Below are 20,468 nucleotides of genomic sequence, written 5' to 3' on the forward strand. Positions count from 1 at the left end.
GAGGTGGAATACACCATAAATTTAAAAATAGAAGTATGAATACAATGCTAGATTTCTAACAAAAAATAAAGATATGCAACAAGCAGCAAAGACTTACTGTGTAGCACGGGAACTATAGTCAATATCTTGTAATAACCTAAAATGGAAAGTCATCTAAAAAATAATGTATGCGTGTTTGTATAACTGAAAATCACCTTGCTGTGCACCTGAAACATTGTAAGTCAACTACATTCAATAAAATACATAGATGATGATATTAAAAATGGAACCAGTGAAATAAATAAATTTTAACATGAAATGAAAGAAAATGAAGTCACTAGTCCTGTCCGACTCTTTGCAACCATATGGACTGTAGGCTGGCAGGCTCCAATGTTCATGGGATTTTCCACATAATAAAACTGGAATGCATCACCATTTCCTTCTCCAAATAGTGCAGGCCAACTACAGCATCCTCCCTGATGGTCTGTGTACTCACTCTCACATTCCAACCCTGGATATGGTGTATTCACATGGGCACTCTGAGCTGCCCAAAAGAGTCTCAACCCAGATGGTGAGCTTGTAAAAGGTCCCTGGAAGGAACTCTGAGGCTGAGTCCCAGGACCTCCACACCCCTCAATCCCCAGCTCAGTTCAGGAGCACTTCCAGGTTTCATCAGCATCACTCTAGAATCTCAGGTCTCCCACCTCGCCCCCTACCAACTTCCTGGGACTCAAGTGAGATATGGGTCCCAGGAGACCTGGGAGGACCCACCTGCATGGTTCGGGGGCCTCTGGCCCAGACTCAGCCCTGCAAGTGGGAGATTTGCCACCAAAAGCTTGGGCTGATTCTCTCCCATTCAGGATCCCTGGCCCCTCATGCCAGAGTCCAGGCCTGGTGGATCCAGGGTAATTCAAAGGGGAGACAGAGTAAGCGAGGAAAAACTTGCTTATTTAGAAGTATAAAAGAGATTAGGAAGAAATAGTATAGTAGGAACATTAGTGGAGAAAAGAGGCTGAATAACTTGGTTTACATGGAAAACCAATAAAGTTCCCAAACAAGGAACTTGCACCATCTACATTAGGCCATTGGCGCCCGTTTGAATAGCGGAGGGTGCCCGGCCTTGGGCTTCCTGTCTCATGGATCTTAGAAGCTGGGACGAGTAAGTCTACATGGCGAACCTCCACGCCCCAGATGGGAATTCAGCCTGAAAAGGAGAGGGAGGGAGAGGGAGAAAGAGCAAGAGAGAGAGAGACACGAGGGGAGTCAGATTTCCAAGAAACTAGTTCAAGAGATTAGTCCGAGAAACTGGTCCATCCTTTATTGTTCAGAAGGCTTTTTATACTTTTGATTGTATGTAGAGATCAATGGATAATACAAAATTATGTAGTGTCAACAGCCCTGACTCTTATCGAGACCAGGCTTTCTCTCTGCATACCTAGTTGTATACATAAGTCTTAGGTGATTTACATCATCTTGCAGCCAGAAGGCCAATTAACATTTTATGGCTCTTTTCTGATAAGAGTTTGTCAACCAGAAGACTTATTTGCCTCAACAGTGTTGTTCTTCCCAAAGTCTGGTGTCACTCTCAGAAAGCACTAAATAAAGTCACATTCTTACATAACAAAGATACAACATTTTATAACAAGAAAGTGGAGTACAGTGATTTATAACAAAGAGAAAATTAATTAACTCAAAAGTCTAGTATTGCTAACATCAAAACTGCTATATTCCTATTTCTGCATCCTGATTACATCGATTAATATCTTCCCAGGTGCCTAAAAGATAAAGGATATGGAGGCCTGGCAGCAAACATTAACTCAACAAACTCTTCACCAAACTAATTCTTAACTCTAAAAGGCTCTATATCTTTAAGATGTTTTGAGCTTCATGCCTCTCATGGTTGGGGGCTGTAAACAATCCACAACTCATAAGTCAGGGCACACCTGTCAGATAAGTTAGAAAGCCATCAAAGGGGTTTAAGCTGAGACATTCCTTTTATATTCAGGAGACTGTTAACTGGAGCCCTAAGTTAATTCCTTTTAGAGGCAGAAGAGTGGAAAGCACAGTACAATAAGGCAGGCAGACTCTGGTTTTGCGAGGTAGATGTTCAGGAAAACCCAGGGGGAACCCCTGAAGCCTGACGTACCTTGCCCGTCAGGCCTCTCTGCATGACTTTGTCATCGGTGGGATTTCCCGTGCTGGCTCCCAGCACCCTCGAGCTGTCTGAGCCCTGAGGTTCCCGTGAGCTGGGGGCAAGGTGGGCGTCTCTGGCCCTCCTGTGGTCCCCTCCCTGCCCTGCACATCTGGCTGAGGAGGAGAAGCTCAGAGAGGATGGAAGGCATGTCTGCAGCTTTGAGCGCCCAGCCGCCCCCGCCCCCACCCTGTACAGATGAGGAGACCACGGGGCCCTAAAGGACAAACAGGATGTCTTCCCTGGGGGGTGCTGCTGCTGCCCCTGGGGTTCCCACAGCTGTGGACTCGCAGCAGGGGGTGGCCCTCTGTAGACCCGGCACCGATGTCTCCAGGCAGGGCTCAAGAGGCACCTCAGCTCAGGCCTGAGGTCTCAGCTCTTTCTCTTTAAATGTCTTTATTGAAAATACTAGTTTCATGATTTATTTTTAATTTATGGATTTTCCTATATTGTATTTTCTTTTCCCTGTATGTATGCACTGCCAAGTTCCTTGAACATGTAACGATTTTTAAAAATTTATGCAGGTTGGCTTACAATATTATATTAGTTACAGGTGTATTACATAGTGATTCGGTATTTTCAGAGATTACACAGAATACAAAATTTATAAACTATTGACTATATTCCCTGTCCTGGACATTATAGCCCTGTGACTTATTTATTTTATAAATGGTTGTTGATGTTTCTTAATCCTCTCTACGTACTTTGCTGCCCCTCATACCCACCCCTCTCCCATCTCCCCTCCAGTAACGACTAGTTTCTTCTTTGAATCTGTGAGTCTGATTCTTTTTTGTTATATTTGTTCGTTTATTTTATTTTCTTAATGCTTACTATTGTTTATCTGGATGCATCAGATCTGAGATGTGGAACACGGTATCTTTGCAGTTGTACCTTGTGAGATCTAGTTCCCTGACCAGGGTTTGAACCTGGACACCCTGCATTAGGAACCCAGAGTCTTAATCACTGGACCATCAAAGAAATCCCTATTTGATTTTTAGATTCCACATATAAGTGAAAACATACAGCATTTCTCTTTCCCTGTCTGACTTATTTCACAAAACATAATGCTGTCCAAGTCAATCTATGTTCTCAAAAGTCAGGACTTTGTTCTTTTTAGAAAGCTGAGGGGGCTTCCCTAGAGGCTCAGTGGTACAGAATCCGCCTGCCATCACAAGAGACATGAGAGACCTGGGTTCGATAGGCCGAGAAGATCCCCTGGAGAAGGGAAGGGAAACCGATTCCAGGATTCTTGCCTGAAGAATCCCATGCACACAGGAGCCTGTGCAGCTACAGTCCATGGGTCTCAAGAGTCGGCCATGACTGAGTTGACTTAGCATGCATGTGTTCAGCCTCATATGGTTAGTGGCACCACACTGGCTATCTCAGAGTATACTTCATCTTTTTATTTTGCCAACTAGCATTATTATTTTTTCATGGAAAGCATTTTATTTTAAATATAGCAGTGTTCACACGTCAATCCCTAACTCCTCTCTATCTGTCCCACCACTCTTCCCCTCTGGTAACTCTATGTTTGTTCTCTAAGTCTACAAGTCTGTTTCATCCTGTAAATAAGTTTACCCTGGTAAAATGTTACTGAAGAGGAGTTTTCTATTATTGGTGTTGTTTTATTTTAAATTGAATAATTTGAAAAATCAACTGGCAAATTTTTTGTGCTTTATTAGAATTTTAGAAAAAGTAGGGTGATCATGATAAGCTACCTAGTATGAGCGATTGATTATAGCATCTCCCCAAGCAGTGAGATAGTCACAATAGAGTCCTAGAATAGCCAGGGGATTATTAAGAGGTGGTGGGATTTTTGAAGACGATACTAGAATTCTTGGACTCCACTCCTCACCTCAGAGCTGCTGGACTGCTTTGGAGAAGGAGTGTTCACGAGGAACGCCTTTAACAAGAGATCTAGGTCCTTGATTGTAACACTCTGTGTGCTCAGAGGATGGGGACAGGTCAGGGCTCAGCATGGTCTTGGTTTATGTTGAATTCCTCATAGATAATGGGTTCGGCAGAGGGATGCATGGGCCTCAGGGAAGCGGGAGTGGACTGTCTCTTGGAGAGGGTCCTGAGGTCCAAGTGAGCATATACCACGTCTTCTGCTGCAGAATCCTGAGAGGAGAGAGGTGAGAATGATGGACTGAGACATGATCTTCGAAGGCTGGGCTGTTGGGCATTGGAGGGGCTCAGACTATGGCAAAGGTTTGGGCTGGGAGGACTCACCTCGCCATTCACTGTTCTCTCTTCCATGGGCTCTCCTTCCATGCTGGCAACATCTGTGAATGGAAGAGAGTCAAGCCTCTTCAGGGTGGATGCAGTTATTTCAGACCTCCGTAACTTTGATAGTTACATCAAAGTTAGAAAAAGGCAGGGGTGTGCCCCAGGTGCTGAGCCTGTCTTTCCCACTAAATGAAACCAAACAAAACATTCCATATACAAGCCCAGCCATTCATGGACTGACTCAGGAACCTGTGCAAACCCATGGACCTATCCTATGTCTTCTGTTGTGGACCAAGCTATTCTACATATCAGCAGAGTCCCAAGATCATGTAAGACAGGAAAATGGATGGCTGTAGTTGAAGGGAAGAACAGGGCTTGGAATGTCCCTGGTGGCCCAGGGATTAAGAGTCCACCTTCCAGTTCAGGGAGCGTGGGTTCTCTTCCTGGTGGGAGAACTGAGATCCCACATGCCTTGAAGCAACTATCCTTAATGCTGCAACTGTTGAACCCATGAGCTCTGTAGCCTTGAACTGCACCCCAGCTCGACAATGGGGATTCCCCATGGTGCAGCCAAGACTTGATGCCGCCAAGAATAAATCAATACATATTTTCATAAAATGAATAGGGTTCATTGGGTTTCTGGAAGATGTTCCATCAGGGGTTACAACAATGGAAATCAGTTTTTAACCCACAGGAAGTGAAAATGCCATTCTCTGCTTTGAGCCCACCTCCCCCTGGGTCAGATGATGCTGAGGTCACCTCTTGAGACTTACGATTTGGGGTAGAACAGCAGTGGCAAACAAGAGCAGCGAGGAAGATACTGGTAGAGGTGAAGGCTATCACAAGCCCAAGGACAATGTACCATGTGCTGGAGTGTTCCTGAGGATGTTGTGTTTCTGCCAACAAGCAAAAGGAAGGTCTGGGTATTCGTTGCACACGCTGTGCCCCTACACACTGGATTTATTGTATTCTTGCATCAGACTGTCAGTAACTATCAACCTGATCAGTTATGGTCTCCACAACCCAGGAGGTACCAAAGCATCCAGGAAAGATGCTAGCAGTGGATAAAGTAAAGAGTCCATGCAAAACTAGCAGACATCTGAACCAAGGTCCCCCGGGCACTATTGGAGTTTTTCTCTGCTGCCCCGTATGACAAAGCATGGTGGTTTTGGTTGAATGTGACCTTTTAATCCACAATACATTTCCCCCTACATCCACATAGACCTGGAATGGAATGCTCAAGAAGATATGACACTTATTTCTGACCTGTGGAATGCTTAGTTCACAAAACACTAACCGAGGAATAACACATATTGAAGGTGCTTCCTAAAATTCTCCGCCTGCCCCGCCATGCTTCCCCCAAGATCCTGGGGGAGGGAGGGTGAGCATCTACCTTAAGCATGGGGTTAGGTAACTCTGACCTGCTTTGTTCAATTTAGAAATTCTCAGTCACAGAGCATGAGAAACTCAATGGCCCCTCTGGTTCTAGGAAGACCACGGTCTCAAATGCTGACATGGCAGGGACGTTGAGGATCCCAAGGTCACAGAGCTGGGAGGTAGCAGAGCCAACACTCACACAGGAGCCCCCTGTCTTCTAAGAAATTTGATGAGATAAGAGACCATCTTGCTTACCTTCTGTGGTGTGTGGACCCATGGTTGATGGGCAAGTACTTGTAGTGGATCCTAGGGGAGAAAAAGTCAGAAAGGGTGAACAAGAACCTTCCTTATACTCACTGAAGGAAAACTCTTGTTTCAGGAAGGTTGACCTCCTGCCTTCCTTGACTCTGTCATCCCTCAGAGCACTGATGGGGGAGGAGAGGGCTTCTGGCCCCTCCCCGTGAATGCACTGAGAAGACCCTCCATCCTGGAGAAGGGATGGTGGAAGGAGGGGGGAAGGATATGCCTGGTGGTGAAGGACAGCTGTAAGCAGGAGACATCCTCTCTGCTCCGGGAAGGAGTGTCTGTGCTCTTTAATTGGGAATCACCTGCATGACAGAGCTGCTTCTGGGAGAATACTAAGAGCAAGGAGCCAAGGCAATCTCTCATCTTCCCAAATCAGCCCAGCCTCTCCTCCTCCTGGGTCTACCCTGACCCTTTTCTGTATTTGCCTGGGTAGACAGGAATCTGCTGCGGAGCATCCATACAGGATGTGGAAGAGGGATGAGATGCCATCTACCATCTCTCTTCCTCTCTGGTTCTCATTGCCTCCATTTCTCCAGAAATGCTATGGTTCCCCTGACACCAACACGGAGCCCTTGAGATAGAGCTCATGATACAGTAAGATGTTATGCAAAAACCCAAATGACTTTTTGCCTGGTGCAATCTCATTTACTATAATGTAAAGCACAGGACTCATCATCGGTTCTCAATGCAAGAATGCTGGAGTGGGCTGCCATTTTCTCCTCCAGGGGACCACCTTTAGTCAGGACTCTTCACTATGATCCGTCAGCTTGGGTGGTCCTGCACGACTGGCTCATAGCTTCCCTGAGGTACGAAGGCCCCTTCACCACTACAAGGCTGTGATCCATGAGGAGGAGATCGTGAAGGACAGAGGAGTCTGTCGTGCTGCAGTCCATGGGGTCGCAAAGAGTTGGACACAGCATAGCAACTGAACAGAAACAACAGAGGATGGGCCAGGAAGAGGTGCCTCACCTGTGACAGACAGGAACAGTGGGTCGCTGGAGTCTGACCACGAATAGGGAGAGTGAATGAAGGAGCCGTAGCACCTGTAGACCCCGCTGTGGGCTGGGGTCCCAGGACCCAGAGGGAACTCTGCCTGGAGTGCTCCGCGGGGGCCCCGCACTTCAGCGAGCGGGCGCCCAAGGTTCTCACCCTCCTTGAGAAGATGGAACTGGTCAAAGGCGCTTTCGGAGCTGCAGACCAAGGTCATATTCTCCCCTGATGTCACCACGGGGCCCCCCTGCGCTGAGAGAGAGGGTTTCCTGGACCGACCTGCAAGGAAGAGACCTTGATCTCAGAGCACAAAGTAACTCTAGTCCTAAATAGACAACTAAAGCCAGAAGTGTGCAACAAGAGAGGCACTGCAGTGAGAAGGCCGCCCACCACCAGGAGAGAAAACCCCACAGCAAGGGACACCTGGCACAGGGAAAACTTCAGAAATAACTGTAAAAATGGAGTGTCATTTATGTTCGATACAGGATACAGAATGCTTGGGGCTGGTGCATGGGGATGATCCAGAGAGATGATATGGAGTGGGAGGTGGGAGGGGGATTCAGGATTGGAAGCTTGTATACCCTGTGGTGGATTTATCTCAATGTATGGCAAAACCAATAAAATATTGTAAAGTAAAATAAAGTAAAAAAAATTTTTTTAATAAAATAAAAATAAAATCCTTTTGAACAAATTAATAATTTTTAAAATGGATTGTCATTTAATGTCCTTTTTTAAAGAAAGAGTATATGTGTATATATATGAATAACTGAACCACTCTGAACCACAACAGGAATTAACAACATCTTAAATCAACTAGAATTCAACAAACATAAATAAAAAATAAAGTAAAAAAATCAAACGTGCACTTCTCTTGAAATAAATGGAACTTACTAGCTACTGCTGGGAATATCAGAAAACGTGGCATTGACCCAGAAGAACAGATTATGGAGTAGAAATTGTCAGAATCTCATTTGATCTTTGACCATCTCATTCTTAGGGGGGGGGTGGGTTCAGGGCTACCATGCCCACCCCCAGGTGCTGGAAGGGACTCCTCAGTGGGAGGGTTGGAGGGACCACTCCCCCCTCTTTGTGCAGAAGGATGCGTAAAACCAAGAGCCTGAGCAACTTCAGAGTATCGACCTCCATCTCGATCACCCAGGGGCTGGACTGCAGGGCGTCTGGTACCACATGTGCTGCTGACAGAGGAAGGGAGCTCTGACATGAAAGCAGGAACCCAACGCCTTAAGCAACCATCATTGGCTTCCTGAGCGGGGAATTTCCCGTGTCCCTGCTCTGGTACATTTTTCTCCATTGGTCGATCTTTCACGTTCTTGCTGCTTCCCTCTGTCACCAGCTGTGTCTTCCCCTTAGCACACGGCAGGGACTCTGTTCTCTTCTCCCTTCCGTGTTCACACCTCCTCTCTCTGCTCTGTTCCCTCTCCCGAGTTTGTGAGAGTCTCTGCACGCCTGTCATTCTCTCCTGGTACTGATGCTGGACTGGACATCAGACCTGTGACACAGAGAGCAGAAGGGACTGATCTAGTCACACTCACCTGTGATGATGATGTCCACGGGGTCACTGGGCGCTGACCACTCATAGGGGGAGTGGCTGAGAGAGCCGTAGCATCTGTAGCTGCCCACACTCGCCAAAGTCATGGAGCCAATGACGAAGTCAGCTGGGGCATGCCCACCAGTGAGCGTCTCTTCACATCTCTGGAAATGCCCTGTGCTGCTTTTTTTGTGCAGGATAAATTTGTCAAGCAGCATCGATGAGTTACAGCGGAAGGTCACATTCTCTCCCTCATGCACGAGGGGGCCTGGGTGGGCTGAGATGGAGGGTTTTGGGAACACACCTAGGAGCAAAGAGGGTGTGAGCTTCAGTGAGTCACCTCACCTCGGCGCTTCCCCTGACATCTGAAGGTGTTAAAAACCTCCCCATGAAGCAGCAAAGCCAATTACCCTTCCTGTCTGTTCTTTTGCATTTTCTTCAGCCTTGTTCTCGGGCCCTGGCTCATGCTTTTCTGTTTCTCTTTTCTCAAGACCTCCAGCCTCCTCTGTGTTTATTCTAAGCTCTTTAGCTGCTGGATCTGCTCTCAGACTCATTCATGCATACTCAGTCCCTTCATTGTGTCTGACTCTGTGGGGCCCCATGGACTCTAGGACGCCATGCTCCTCTGTCCATGGGATACTCCTAGTTGAGAATACTGGAGTAGGTTGCAGTGCTCTTAACTTCATCCCATCCCTGTTATGTGTGGTGGGGGACTGGGGTGGGTCTCGTTCTCTGGTAGAATACATACCAGGTATAATACATACACTGGGTCCCTTCACACTCGTCTCCGAGAATATGGGTGATGATTGGCAGGAGACTGGGGAGGAGGTGGAGAAAAAGTGAACACTTCCCCACCTGTGACCCCCCACTTCATGTCTCTGGAGACATTCCTGAACTGACAGCTCCCTACTGGCTGGCAGGTGCTGGATCAGGGTCCCCCTTGGCCTCCCAGTTGACAAGCAGTGGCAGCATCCTGTCTAATTAATGCCTAGGAGGCTCCTCCTTCCTGAGCCAGGGAATGCATCCCTCTATTCAACACCCTGAGTTTAAACTCTCAGACTTGGTTCTCTTTCCTTGGTTTGGTTCTGGCTGGGAATCCTGAGGATGTCTTTGGATGCACGGGCACGTGGACCTATAGTAGGATTGCCTGCAGGCATGGGCATGCCGAGCTGGACTTGACCCCTCCTACCTGTGACCACAATCGGCAGGGGATCACTGACATCAGACCACACAAAGCGAGACCTGCTGGCAGAACATGTGTAGGACCCGGCATGTTTTCTGGTCACCGGGCCAAGGGTGAAGTTCTTGGAATGTCCCTGGAGCTTGGGCAAACTTGTCCCATCTCTTTTGAACAGTCTGAATATCACAAATGGACGACTGGAGTGACACCAAAGAGTCACGGTCTGTCCTAATGGAACCACGGGGCTTGGCCAGGCTGACAAAGAGGGCTTCTCATATTCACCTAGGAGAGAAGGAGACACAGGCTTTGAGAGAAAAATAGGAATAATCACCTCTTCCCACTACCCTCGTGGGCGCTTCCCCTTTAATTCTTCCAACTCTCCTCCCCTAAAGTGCACCACCCTGATGCTCAGGGCCACCTGGGGCCTGGGGACAGACAGAGACACAGTCAATGCAGGACGGACATCATGAGGTTCTAAGAATACGATTCTTGGAACTGATTCTTCTCCTTGGGTTGACAAAATGTTGAGAAACTTTCTCTCAAAACACAAAACACTGGGGATTCCCTGGCGGTCCAGTGGTTAGGACTCAGCACTTTCTCTGCTGAGGGCCCGAGTTGAATCCCCTGATCAGGGAACTACCGATCCTGCAAGCTGCACAATGCAGGCAAAAGAAAACATCACCAAAAAATTGATGCCTGGACAAGAAGGGAAAGGACTTCCGTGTTGCCTTTGTTGTAGCTCAAATGGTAAAGAATCTTCCTGCAATGCAGGAGAGCAGGGTTCAGTCTCTGAGTTGGCGAGATCCCCTGGTCAAGGAAATGGCAACCCACTCCTGCATTCCTGCCTGGAGAATCCAATGCATAGAGGAGCCTGGTGAGCTCCAGTCCATGGGGTCGCAGAGAGTTGGACTCGACAGAGCGACTAACACTAACACAACTAAGCAGTGAGAAAGCCACTTGCCTGCAAAGAAGGAAGTGAACCTTGACCCTGGCTCCTTTGTTAGCGAACCTACATCAGATTTGTGACAAGGTCCAGGTGGCCCTGCCTGAGGTCCAGACCCTTCCCTGGGGTCAGCTCTAGTGGGTGCTCCTGCAGATCCTGTTGTTAAGGCTGGATGGAGAGGCCGGAGCCACCTTGTTGTGGGAGTGGGGATCTGTGGGGTGTAGCATCTTGCTCCCCTCTCATGTTTGAAATGGCACTCAGTGGGCCCAGCTCCCAGCCCCCAGACTTCATACTGTGCCTTCAGGTCCAGAGTCCAGAGCTGGGCTAACCTCTGGGGAGAGTGAAGATGAATATCAAGGCCAAAGGGGGACCTGGGATCCACAGGGCACACGGTTCTCACTGTACTGACAGGGGGCTCTGCCGGCCCCCAGTGTCATCTGCATCAGCAGGAACTGCTCTGCTCAACAGAGAAATAAGGGATGGGGAGGACTCACCCATAGCTGCCCAGATCCTCAGACTCACACAGAATCCTAGGAGGAAAACTCCGTCAGAGATGGCTTGTTCTGATGGACCCCACGCTCCTTGCACCCACACCAGGAATCTGGTCTGTGGTGCGAGGACCCCCCGATTTCCACCATAAGCCTTTCTGACTCTGTCTTTCCGAACTCACCGAGACTCAGGAGGCTGAGGAGTGTGGGGCACATGGCTCTGCTTCTGTGAGACAGGAGGCAGAACTGAGCAAAGTTGACTGAGTGACAGGATGCGGAAGCGGTCAGTGCTGTTGGTACAGTCAGCCTGGTTCATGTCACATGGGAAGATGGCCAGCCTCTTCTCACGTCAGGGATGAAAGTCTGACCTGAGACGCATCACTGAGCACACCTCATGGCCCGATCTTCACATTTGTTTCCCTAAACACTGTAAACCTAAGAGATTCGAACAGATCTTGCTGCCTTTAGGAAGTAGTAACTGTGCTTCAGTGTATAGCATGCAGGATGCTTTTCCCAAGCTCATGATAAATCTCATTAAACTTAACTCTTTGCAGAAGAGAAATCACATGTACTCACATCATAATTCAGGCTCAGTGCATGTTAGCAATTAAAGACTCATTAATAGAGACTTTGATTCTGCATTTTATGAGAAGACCAGACATGTGTATTATGGCTTTTTGAAAATATTACAGTATTCTGCACTGTAATATATGTGATTAAGAAACTAACTGTGTTAGTTTCAGGTGTAGAGCAAAGTGATTCAGTTATACATATGCATGCATCTATTGCTTCTCAAATTCGTTTCCCACTTAGGTAGTTACAGAATGTTAAGTAGAATTCTCTCTTTTATACAGTAAGTCCTTCTTGCTCATCCACGAAAATATAGCCGTGTGTATTTGTCAATCCCAAACTTCAAATCTAACCTCACCCTGAGACTATCCCCTCTGGTAACGATAAGTTCATTCTCTGTGAGTCTGTTTTGTAATAAGTTCATTTTTTCAGACGTCACAAGTAAGCGATATCATGTGATATTTGTGTTTCTCTGACTCCTTCACCTGAAATTATTTCCTGACTGTGAGTGCAGACTTTGCACACAGACACTCTCTCTGTCTCTCTCTCTTCCTCCCTTTCCAATCCAAAGACTGCACGTGTACACAAAGATAACATGTGTAAAGATGACGGTGGTGTTTTTTTGGGAGGGGGATATGTTCTGCCTAAACACATGGACCACCTTGCTTCCTAGATACTCAGATGAACACAAAATATGTCAAGTAGAGACTTCCAAGCTCCGGAATGCTTGAGTAAGGGGCGTGTCCACAACAATCAACTCCAAACTGGGACACAATGGCCCAGCTGTTTCAGAACTCCAAGGGCAGACATACATCCAGTTCAGCTGTTGTTCATAGACAGGGAAGAACCTCACTAAGGGCAGCGATTCCACACCATTGTGCTGGGGGTGGGGTTGTTGACATTAGTGATGCTCCCTAAGTAATACATCAGGTCTCCTCTTGATCATTATGTATGCAATGGAGTAACAGTACAGTCACCCTTCTTAAAATCTCCTTTTATTTACTTAATATCATGTCTCAGAATTGATCTGTGTTCTTGTCATTTCAGTTTGTGCATTTTTACTGCCATGTAATGTTTCATTGCAGATATTTAAACCACAAAATTTTTAAATATAAATTTATTTATTTTAATTGGAGGTTAATTACTTTACAATATTGTATTGGTTTTGCCATACATCAACATGAATCTGCCACAGGTATACACGTGTTCCCCATCCTGAACACCCATCCCTCCTCCCTCCCTGTACCATACCTCTGGGGAGTCCCAGTGCACCAGCCCCAAGCATCCAGTATCATGCATGGAACCTGGACTGGCGATTCGTTTCATATATGATATTATACATGTTTCAACAGCATTCTTCCAAATCATCCCACCCTCTACGTCTCCCACAGAGTCCAAAAGCCTGTTCTACACATCTCTTTTGCTGTCTCACATACATATTTTTAAAAATTAAAAAAATGTATTGAAGTATAGTTCATTTCTGCCATACAGCAAATTGATTCAGCTCGACATGTATATTCTTTTCCATTATGATTTATGCCAAGATACTGAATAAATTTCCCTGTGCCATACTGTAGGACCTCATTCTTTATCCATTCTCTGTATAAAGAGATTTCATCTGCTCATCCCAAGCTCCCAGTCCTTCCCTCCTTGGCAACCACAAGCCTGTTCTCTATGTGTGTAAGTCTGTTCCTGTTTCATTGATATGTTCCTTTTAGATTCCACATACGGGTGATATCACAGGAATATTGTCTTTCTCTTTCTGTCTACTTCACTTAATATGTTAATCTCCAGGTTCATCCATGCTGCTGCAAATGGAATGATTTCGTTTTTAAAATGTCTGAGTGGCATTCCATTTTCTCTGTGTGTATAATCATATACATCTTCTTTATCTATTCACCTCTTGATGGACAATTAGGCTGTTCTCATGTCTTGGCTATTGTAAGTTTTGCTGCTATGAACATAGGGGTGCATCAATCTTTTCAAGGTATAGTTTTTTACCAGACGTATGCTGAGGACTGGAATTGTTGGATCATATGGAAACTCTGTTTTTACAATTTTGAGGAATAGTCGTACTGTTTTCCACAGGGGCTGCACCAGCTTACACTCCCCCAACAGTGTAAGAGGGATTCCCTCTTCTCCACACCCTCTCCAGCATCTGTTATTCGTCAAGTGTCTAATGACGGCCATTTTGATCGGTATGAGGTGGTACCTCCTTGCAGTGTCGATTTCCTTTCTCTCCTAATTAGCAATGCTGAGCATCTTTTCATATGCCTATTGGCCATCTGTGTATCTTCTTTTAAACAACAGATATCAGTTGTGAGAGTGACCTCTATGGATTTTGTCTAAAATGAATGACACCTCGGTAAATGGCTCATGAATGTGCTCTGAGTCCAACTTCACGTTGCTTGTCAAAGGACAGAGTGATGAGGTCTTCAGGAAAGGAATAGTGACTTTATTTGGAAAGCCAGCAGACCAATGACATCGTGTACTTGTGCCCCAAAGAATCATCTTATTTGAGTTAGATGGGCTTTTGGGGAGTGAGAGGGATGGTCCAACACTGTTTACTGAATGTAAAATAACCCTAGACCATTGGGAAGAAAATTCCAAGAAGAGAGAAAAATACAGATTAAACACCCATGTGTGAACTCACACACACACACACACACACAGAAACACACACTAAAAGAGATGGGGAGGTGTGGCTGGTTGTTGCAGTGTTTTAATTCACTAATTAATGTCTGTGCTGGCTCTTCGTCGCTGTGCACAGGCTTTCTCTAGTTGTGGGAAGGGGCCTGCTCTTTGCTGTGGTGCAGGAGGGTCTCTCATCACCGGGGATTCTCTTGTTGTGTCACACCTGTGCCAGGAGCCAGCGTGAGGAACTCTGCCCATGGCAAAGGTCATGAGGAAGGAGGCTTGGCATACGCAAAGGCGTGATCAAGCCTCAGGAAACCCCCTGTTCCCGAGCATCTAACCCCAAAACCAGAGTCTGTTTTATGCTCTCCTCCATAACCATTTTTCTTGGAGAAGGAGTAAACATGCAGCTCCAAGGCAATAACAATTCCTGGGCGTGACAAGAGTGTTTCAGCTTACGGACTGCTCTGAAGGTTATCTAGCCCGCCTGTATAGGTTCGTCCGGCGACATGTGATTGTTTACAGCCTCCAAATCTGAGAGGCACGAAATGTTTTAGACTTGCTAAAGGCAAATTCTTTTGGGGAGTTAGAAATTATTAGTATAATGGGTCAGTTAGGAATTATATTGGTGAAGGGTTTTTCATTTGTTGTGTCAATAATTGCTGCTAATTCCCTGCTCTGGGTGGGACAAGGATGTCTCAGGTCAAACCTCTCTGCTGACAGACTAGCTTGTGTGACAGGATTATCCATACTCCTGCCACATGATTGTTTACTACCTCTTAACCATAAATAGCACAGAGAGTTTGGAGTATTTTGAGAGTCTTGACTAGCATAGGGCCTTTTCTTCTTGTTGAGTCAATGATGGCCGCCAGGCCTCCATATCCTTAGGCACCTGGGAATATATTAATCAATGTATTTGGAATATAGAAAAGGAAATACAGTAGTTTTTAAGGTTAGCAATACTAGACTTTTTGAGTTAATGGATTTTCTCTTTTGTAATAGATCACTGTAATTTGTTATAAATCACTGTGTCCTTGCTATGTAAAAATGTAACTTTATCGTATCTTAAGACTAAATAGATCTTAAGGGAAACATTGGTGAAAGGATTTTCATTTGTTGGGCTGATGTTTGCTGCTAAATCTCCATGTTCCCTACCCTTATAATGAATATAACTAGCGTATAGGAAGAAATAAGTATTAACCTTTAAGCATATAGGAGAAATAAGTATTAACCTTTAAGACTAATCATGTTAACCTTGGGTTACATAAATTCCTTTCTTGATTGTAACTCACTACACCCTCACCTTATAGGAATGTAACTTTATTTGGAGGGTGGTGCCTGGTTTAAGAAAAACACCCTTGGAAGAAATAAGTTTTTGGTTATCAGAAAGAAAGGATCATAAAATGTCAGCAGGTCTCACTCATGGCCAGAAGATGATGTACCTTTTTATACATTTATGTGAAGCACCTGATTTTGATAAAGGTCAGGACTGCTGACTCCCGCGTGACTCTGTATTCATCCCTATGTGTAACAAAAGGTATATAAGCAAACCCCAAAATAAAGAAATCGGATCAGTTTCCGGAAAGACTAATTCCCCCATGTGGCTTCTTTCTTGCTCCCGTTTTTCTGGCTGAATTCCCATCTGGAGCATGGATGCTATTCCACATAATCCAAGTTATTCAGCCTCTCTTTCTCCACTAATCTTCCTACTACACTCTCCGTTTCTAATCTCTCTCTATATCTGTAATTAAATATGTATTTTTCCAAAGACGCTGACTCCGTCCCCCCACCTTCGAATCACCCTGGATCCACCGGGGCTGGACCCCGGCACACCTGCTCTAGGCACATGGGCTTGTGGCCCACGAGCTTACCTGCCCCGAGGCATGTGGAATCTTCCCGGTCCTGGGATCAGGCCTGTGTCCTCCACATGGGGAAGCAGATTCCCAACGCCTGGACCTCCAGGGAAGCACTTTTGCAAGCTTTTTTTCCACTTAATTTATTTATTATTATTATTATTATTTTTTTTATTTTTACTTTATTTTACTTTACAATACTCTATTGGTTTTGCCATACATTGACATGAATCCACCACGGGTGTACATGCATTCCCAAACATGAACCCCCCTCCCACCTCCCTCCCCATAACATCTCTCTGGGTCATCCCTGTGCACCAGCCCCAAGCATGCTGTATCCTGCATCAGACATAGACTGGCGATTCGTTTCTTACATGATAGTATACATGTTTCAATGCCATTCTCCCAAATCATCCCACCCTCTCCCTCTCCCTCAGAGTCCAAAAGTCCGCTATACACATCTGTGTCTCTTTTGCTGTCTCATACAGGGTCATCATTGCCATCTTTCTAAATTCCATATATATGTGTTAGTATACTGTATTGGTGTTTTTCTTTCTGGCTTACTTCACTCTGTATGATTGGCTCCAGTTTCATCCATGTCATTAGAACTGATTCAAATGTATTCTTTTCAATGGCTGAGTAATACTCCATTGTGTATATGTACCACAGCTTTCTTACCCATTCATCTGCTGATGGACATCTAGGTTGCTTCCATGTCCTGGCTATTATAAACAGTGCTGCGATGAACATCGGGGTACACGTGTCTCTTTCAGTTCTGGTTTCCTTGGTGTGTATGCCCAGCAGTGGGATTGCTGAGTCAAAAGGCAGTGCTATTTGCAATTTTTAAAGGAATCTCCACACTGTTCTCCAGAGTGGCTGCACTAGTTTGCATTCCCACCAACAGGGTAGGAGGGTTCCCTTTTCTATTTATTTTTAATTAAAGGACAATTGCAGTATTGTGATGGCCTCTGCCACACATCAGCATGGATCAGCCATAGCTATACTTACGTCCCCTCCACTGTGGAATCTTTTAATCCTGGAATCCTTTGTTCCTGAAGCTGTCCATGCAGGTCTGGTCATAATGTCCCTTTAAGCCCTGACAAGACAGAAGGTTCTGTCTGTGCTGCCACTTTTTACCTCTATATGAATGGGAAAGTACTACACCTTTCTAGTTCAGAGCCTTGAGAATAGTTTAGGCCCTCAGTCGTGTCTGACTCTTTGTGTTCCCACGGGCTGCGACCTGCCAGGCTCCTCTGCCATGTGGGTTCTCCAGGCAAGAATGCTGGGGTGGGTTGCCATTTCCTTCTCCAGGAGATCTTCCCAACCAAGGGATCGACTCAGGTCTCCTGCATTGCAGGCAGATTCTTTATCATCTGAGTCACCAGGATAGCTGACCAGTAACATAATGTGATTCAATATTTCCTCCCTCAATTAACATTGGTATTGTTTTCCATTTACTTTTCTCATGGACATGGTGGGATTTTGGCATCATGCTTTCACTCTGTGCAGCATAACACTGACGTGGAATACACCATAAATTTAAAAATAAAAGTATGAATACAATGCTAGATTTCTTTTTTTTTTTAAATTTATTTATTTATTTATTTATTTATTTATTTTTTAATTTTAGTTTTTTATTTTTTAAATTTTAAAATCTTTAATTCTTACATGCATTCTAATTTAAAAAAAGACATGCAACAAGCAACGAAGATTTACTGTATAGCATGGGGAGCAATAGTCAATATCTTGTAATAAGCTAAAATGGAAAATAATCTGAAAAATAATGTATGTGTGTTTGTATAACTGAATACCACCTTGCTGTGCATTGGAAACATTGTAACTCACCTACACTTCAATAAAATATGTATATGATGAAATTAAAAATAGAACCAGTAAAATAAATAAATTTTAAAAGAAAATGAAAGAAAATGAAGTCACTCAGTCATATCTGAATCTTGGCAACGCTATGGACTGTAGGCTGGCAGGCTCCAATGTCCATGGGATTTTCCAGGAAAGAATACTGGAATGCATTGCCATTTCCTTCTCCAAAGAGTGCAGGCCAACTTCAGCATACTCCCTGATGGTCTGTGTACTCACTCTCACATTCCAGCTCTGCATATGGTCAATGCATGTAGGCAACCTGAGCTGCCCAAGTGTCTCAGCCCAGATGGTGAGTTTGTGGAAGGTCCCTGGAAGGAAGTCAGAGGCTGAGTCCCAGGACGTCCCCACCCCTCACTCCCCAGCTCAGCTCAGGAGCCCTTCCAGGTTTCACCAGCATCACTCTAGAATCCAGTGCCCTGACCTTGCCCCCCACTAAGTTCATAGAACTCAAGTGAGATATGGGTCCCAGGAGACCTGAGAGAACCCACCTGCAGGGTTCAGGGGCCTCTGGCCCAGACTCAGCCCTGCAAGTGAAAGATTTGCCATGAAATGCTTGGGCTGATTCTCTCCCCATCAGGATCGCTGGCCCCTCAAGTTGTCTGAGCCCTGTGGTTCCCACGAACTGGGGGTAGCGTGGGCGTCCTGTGCCCACCTGTGGTCCCCTCCCTGCCCTGCACATCTGTCCTAGGAGAAGAAGCTCAGAGAGGATGGAAGGCATGTCTGTAGCTCTGAGTGCCCAGTCACCCTCATCCCCACCCTGTACAGATGAGGAGACCACGGGGCCCTAGAGGACAAACAGGATGTGGTCCCTGGGGGGGCTGCCGCTGCCCCTCAGGGTTCCCACGGCCATGGACCTGCAGAGGGGGGGCGGCACCTCCGGGGACCCAGTGCCGATGTCTCCAGGCAAGGCTCAGGAGGCATCTCAGCCCAGACCTGAGGTCTCAGCTGTTTCTCTTTCTGCCCATTCTGATCACCTACTCTAGAAGTTGGGACCCAGTTTCTTGTCCTGAATCAGCCCTGGACAGTCTGGCTCCAACTATGACTCAGAACTTTATTTTCTCAGCCCACTCCAGAAATGGAATTTACTTCTCATCTTCAGTCAGTTCATAAATTATTGCAGAGCACCTACTCTGTACCAGGCATTGGTGCCACAGAGCAGATATGCACCCATGACCCAGTAAACCCATCTTCTGTAGGTGCTTGAAGATTTCAGATTCTGCTGAATGTGGGCATCAAATGCTAACATTTAAATATTTTTTAAAAAGAACATATATAAAAGTAACTGGGGTTCATGTCTACACTGTGAACATTCAGAAAAATGAAGATTATGACATCTGGTCCCTGCACCTAGAAGACAAAAGAAAAAAGAAAAAAAGGATAATTAGGAGAAAAATGGAAACAGTGACAGTAGCAACATGTGAGCCCCAGAATGTCTTCACTTTAAGAGATCCTGACATTTCTTGGTAAAAGAGTTCTTGGGCGGTTTAGTTCTAAGCCAGGAGAGACATCACACAGACAGCTCAATGAGCATAAGTCTCTGAGGAGCTTGATTTTCACCCCATTTGCCACCTCACTTCACACCAGGGTCCTCATGGTGTTATCCTGTTCAGCCCTCCGCTTGGTTGAGCCAAGCCCGATTGTGCCACCAGTTGATAACTTAAAAGGCATGAGATTCTCAAATCCTTCGCTTCGGTGAAAAGAAGAAAAAAAGACAAAACATATAAATATCGATGGATGAACACAACACATGCAAAGCCTCCCTGGTCAAGTGTTCCCTCACAGCCCTCAGTGATCTGGAGTGGAACGTCCGCCAGAAATCTCCATGATGACGGGACTTTTTAAACATCTGCTCTGTCCACCCCATGGCGCCTGGCCACATGACGCTACTGAGCACGTGAAATGCGGTGGCTGTGACTGAAGAACTGAATGCTTCATTTCATATACGTGTAGAGTCATTGTCTGTACCGCGTGGCTGGGTGAGTACTTTATCGGCCAGTGCAGATCCAGACTGAGGGGGATACTGTCCTGTTTCTACCCCTGGAACCCCAGCACCCTCAGGGCACATGGCTGGGAAAAGTCCGAGGTTCCTTTCCCGATAGCTCAATGGTAAAGTATCTGCCTGCCAATGCAAGAGGCATGAGAGACGTGGGTTCGATCCCTGGGTCAAGATCCCCTCAAGAAGGGAATGGCAACCCGCTCCAGGATTCTTGCTTGGAGAATCCCATGCACAGAGGGGTCTAGTGAGCTACACGTCATGGCTTCACAAAGAGTTGGACATGACTGAATCGCCGTAGCACG

General features: G+C 45.9%; 1 protein-coding gene across 1 annotated transcript; it reads right to left on the bottom strand.

Moving 5' to 3' along the window:
• Positions 1-3,824: 3,824 nt before the first annotated feature.
• Positions 3,825-11,480, bottom strand: LOC101112292 (putative killer cell immunoglobulin-like receptor like protein KIR3DP1). The gene is made up of 9 exons (XM_004022271.6): positions 11,415-11,480; positions 11,239-11,274; positions 9,811-10,083; positions 8,626-8,925; positions 7,052-7,351; positions 6,032-6,082; positions 5,173-5,295; positions 4,403-4,455; positions 3,825-4,291 (listed from the first exon to the last, which is right to left on the bottom strand). The coding sequence occupies exons 1-9, from the start codon at positions 11,446-11,448 to the stop codon at positions 4,136-4,138; spliced, it is 1,326 nt and encodes a 441-aa protein (XP_004022320.3). The 5' UTR covers positions 11,449-11,480; the 3' UTR covers positions 3,825-4,135.
• Positions 11,481-20,468: the final 8,988 nt, after the last annotated feature.

This window comes from Ovis aries, chromosome 14 (assembly GCF_016772045.2).
Source record: "Ovis aries strain OAR_USU_Benz2616 breed Rambouillet chromosome 14, ARS-UI_Ramb_v3.0, whole genome shotgun sequence".
NCBI lineage: Eukaryota > Metazoa > Chordata > Mammalia > Artiodactyla > Bovidae > Ovis > Ovis aries.

Coding starts and splice junctions, on each gene's coding strand:
- LOC101112292 (XM_004022271.6), bottom strand. CDS start 11,448: ATGTGCCCCACACTCCTCAGCCTCCTGAGTCTCG. Junction 7,352..8,625: donor CGTGGACATCATCATCACAG/GTGAGTGTGACT, acceptor TCTTCCTTGCAG/GTCGGTCCAGGAAACCCTCT. Junction 4,456..5,172: donor CTGCTGTTCTACCCCAAATC/GTAAGTCTCAAG, acceptor TTCCATTCACAG/ATGTTGCCAGCATGGAAGGA.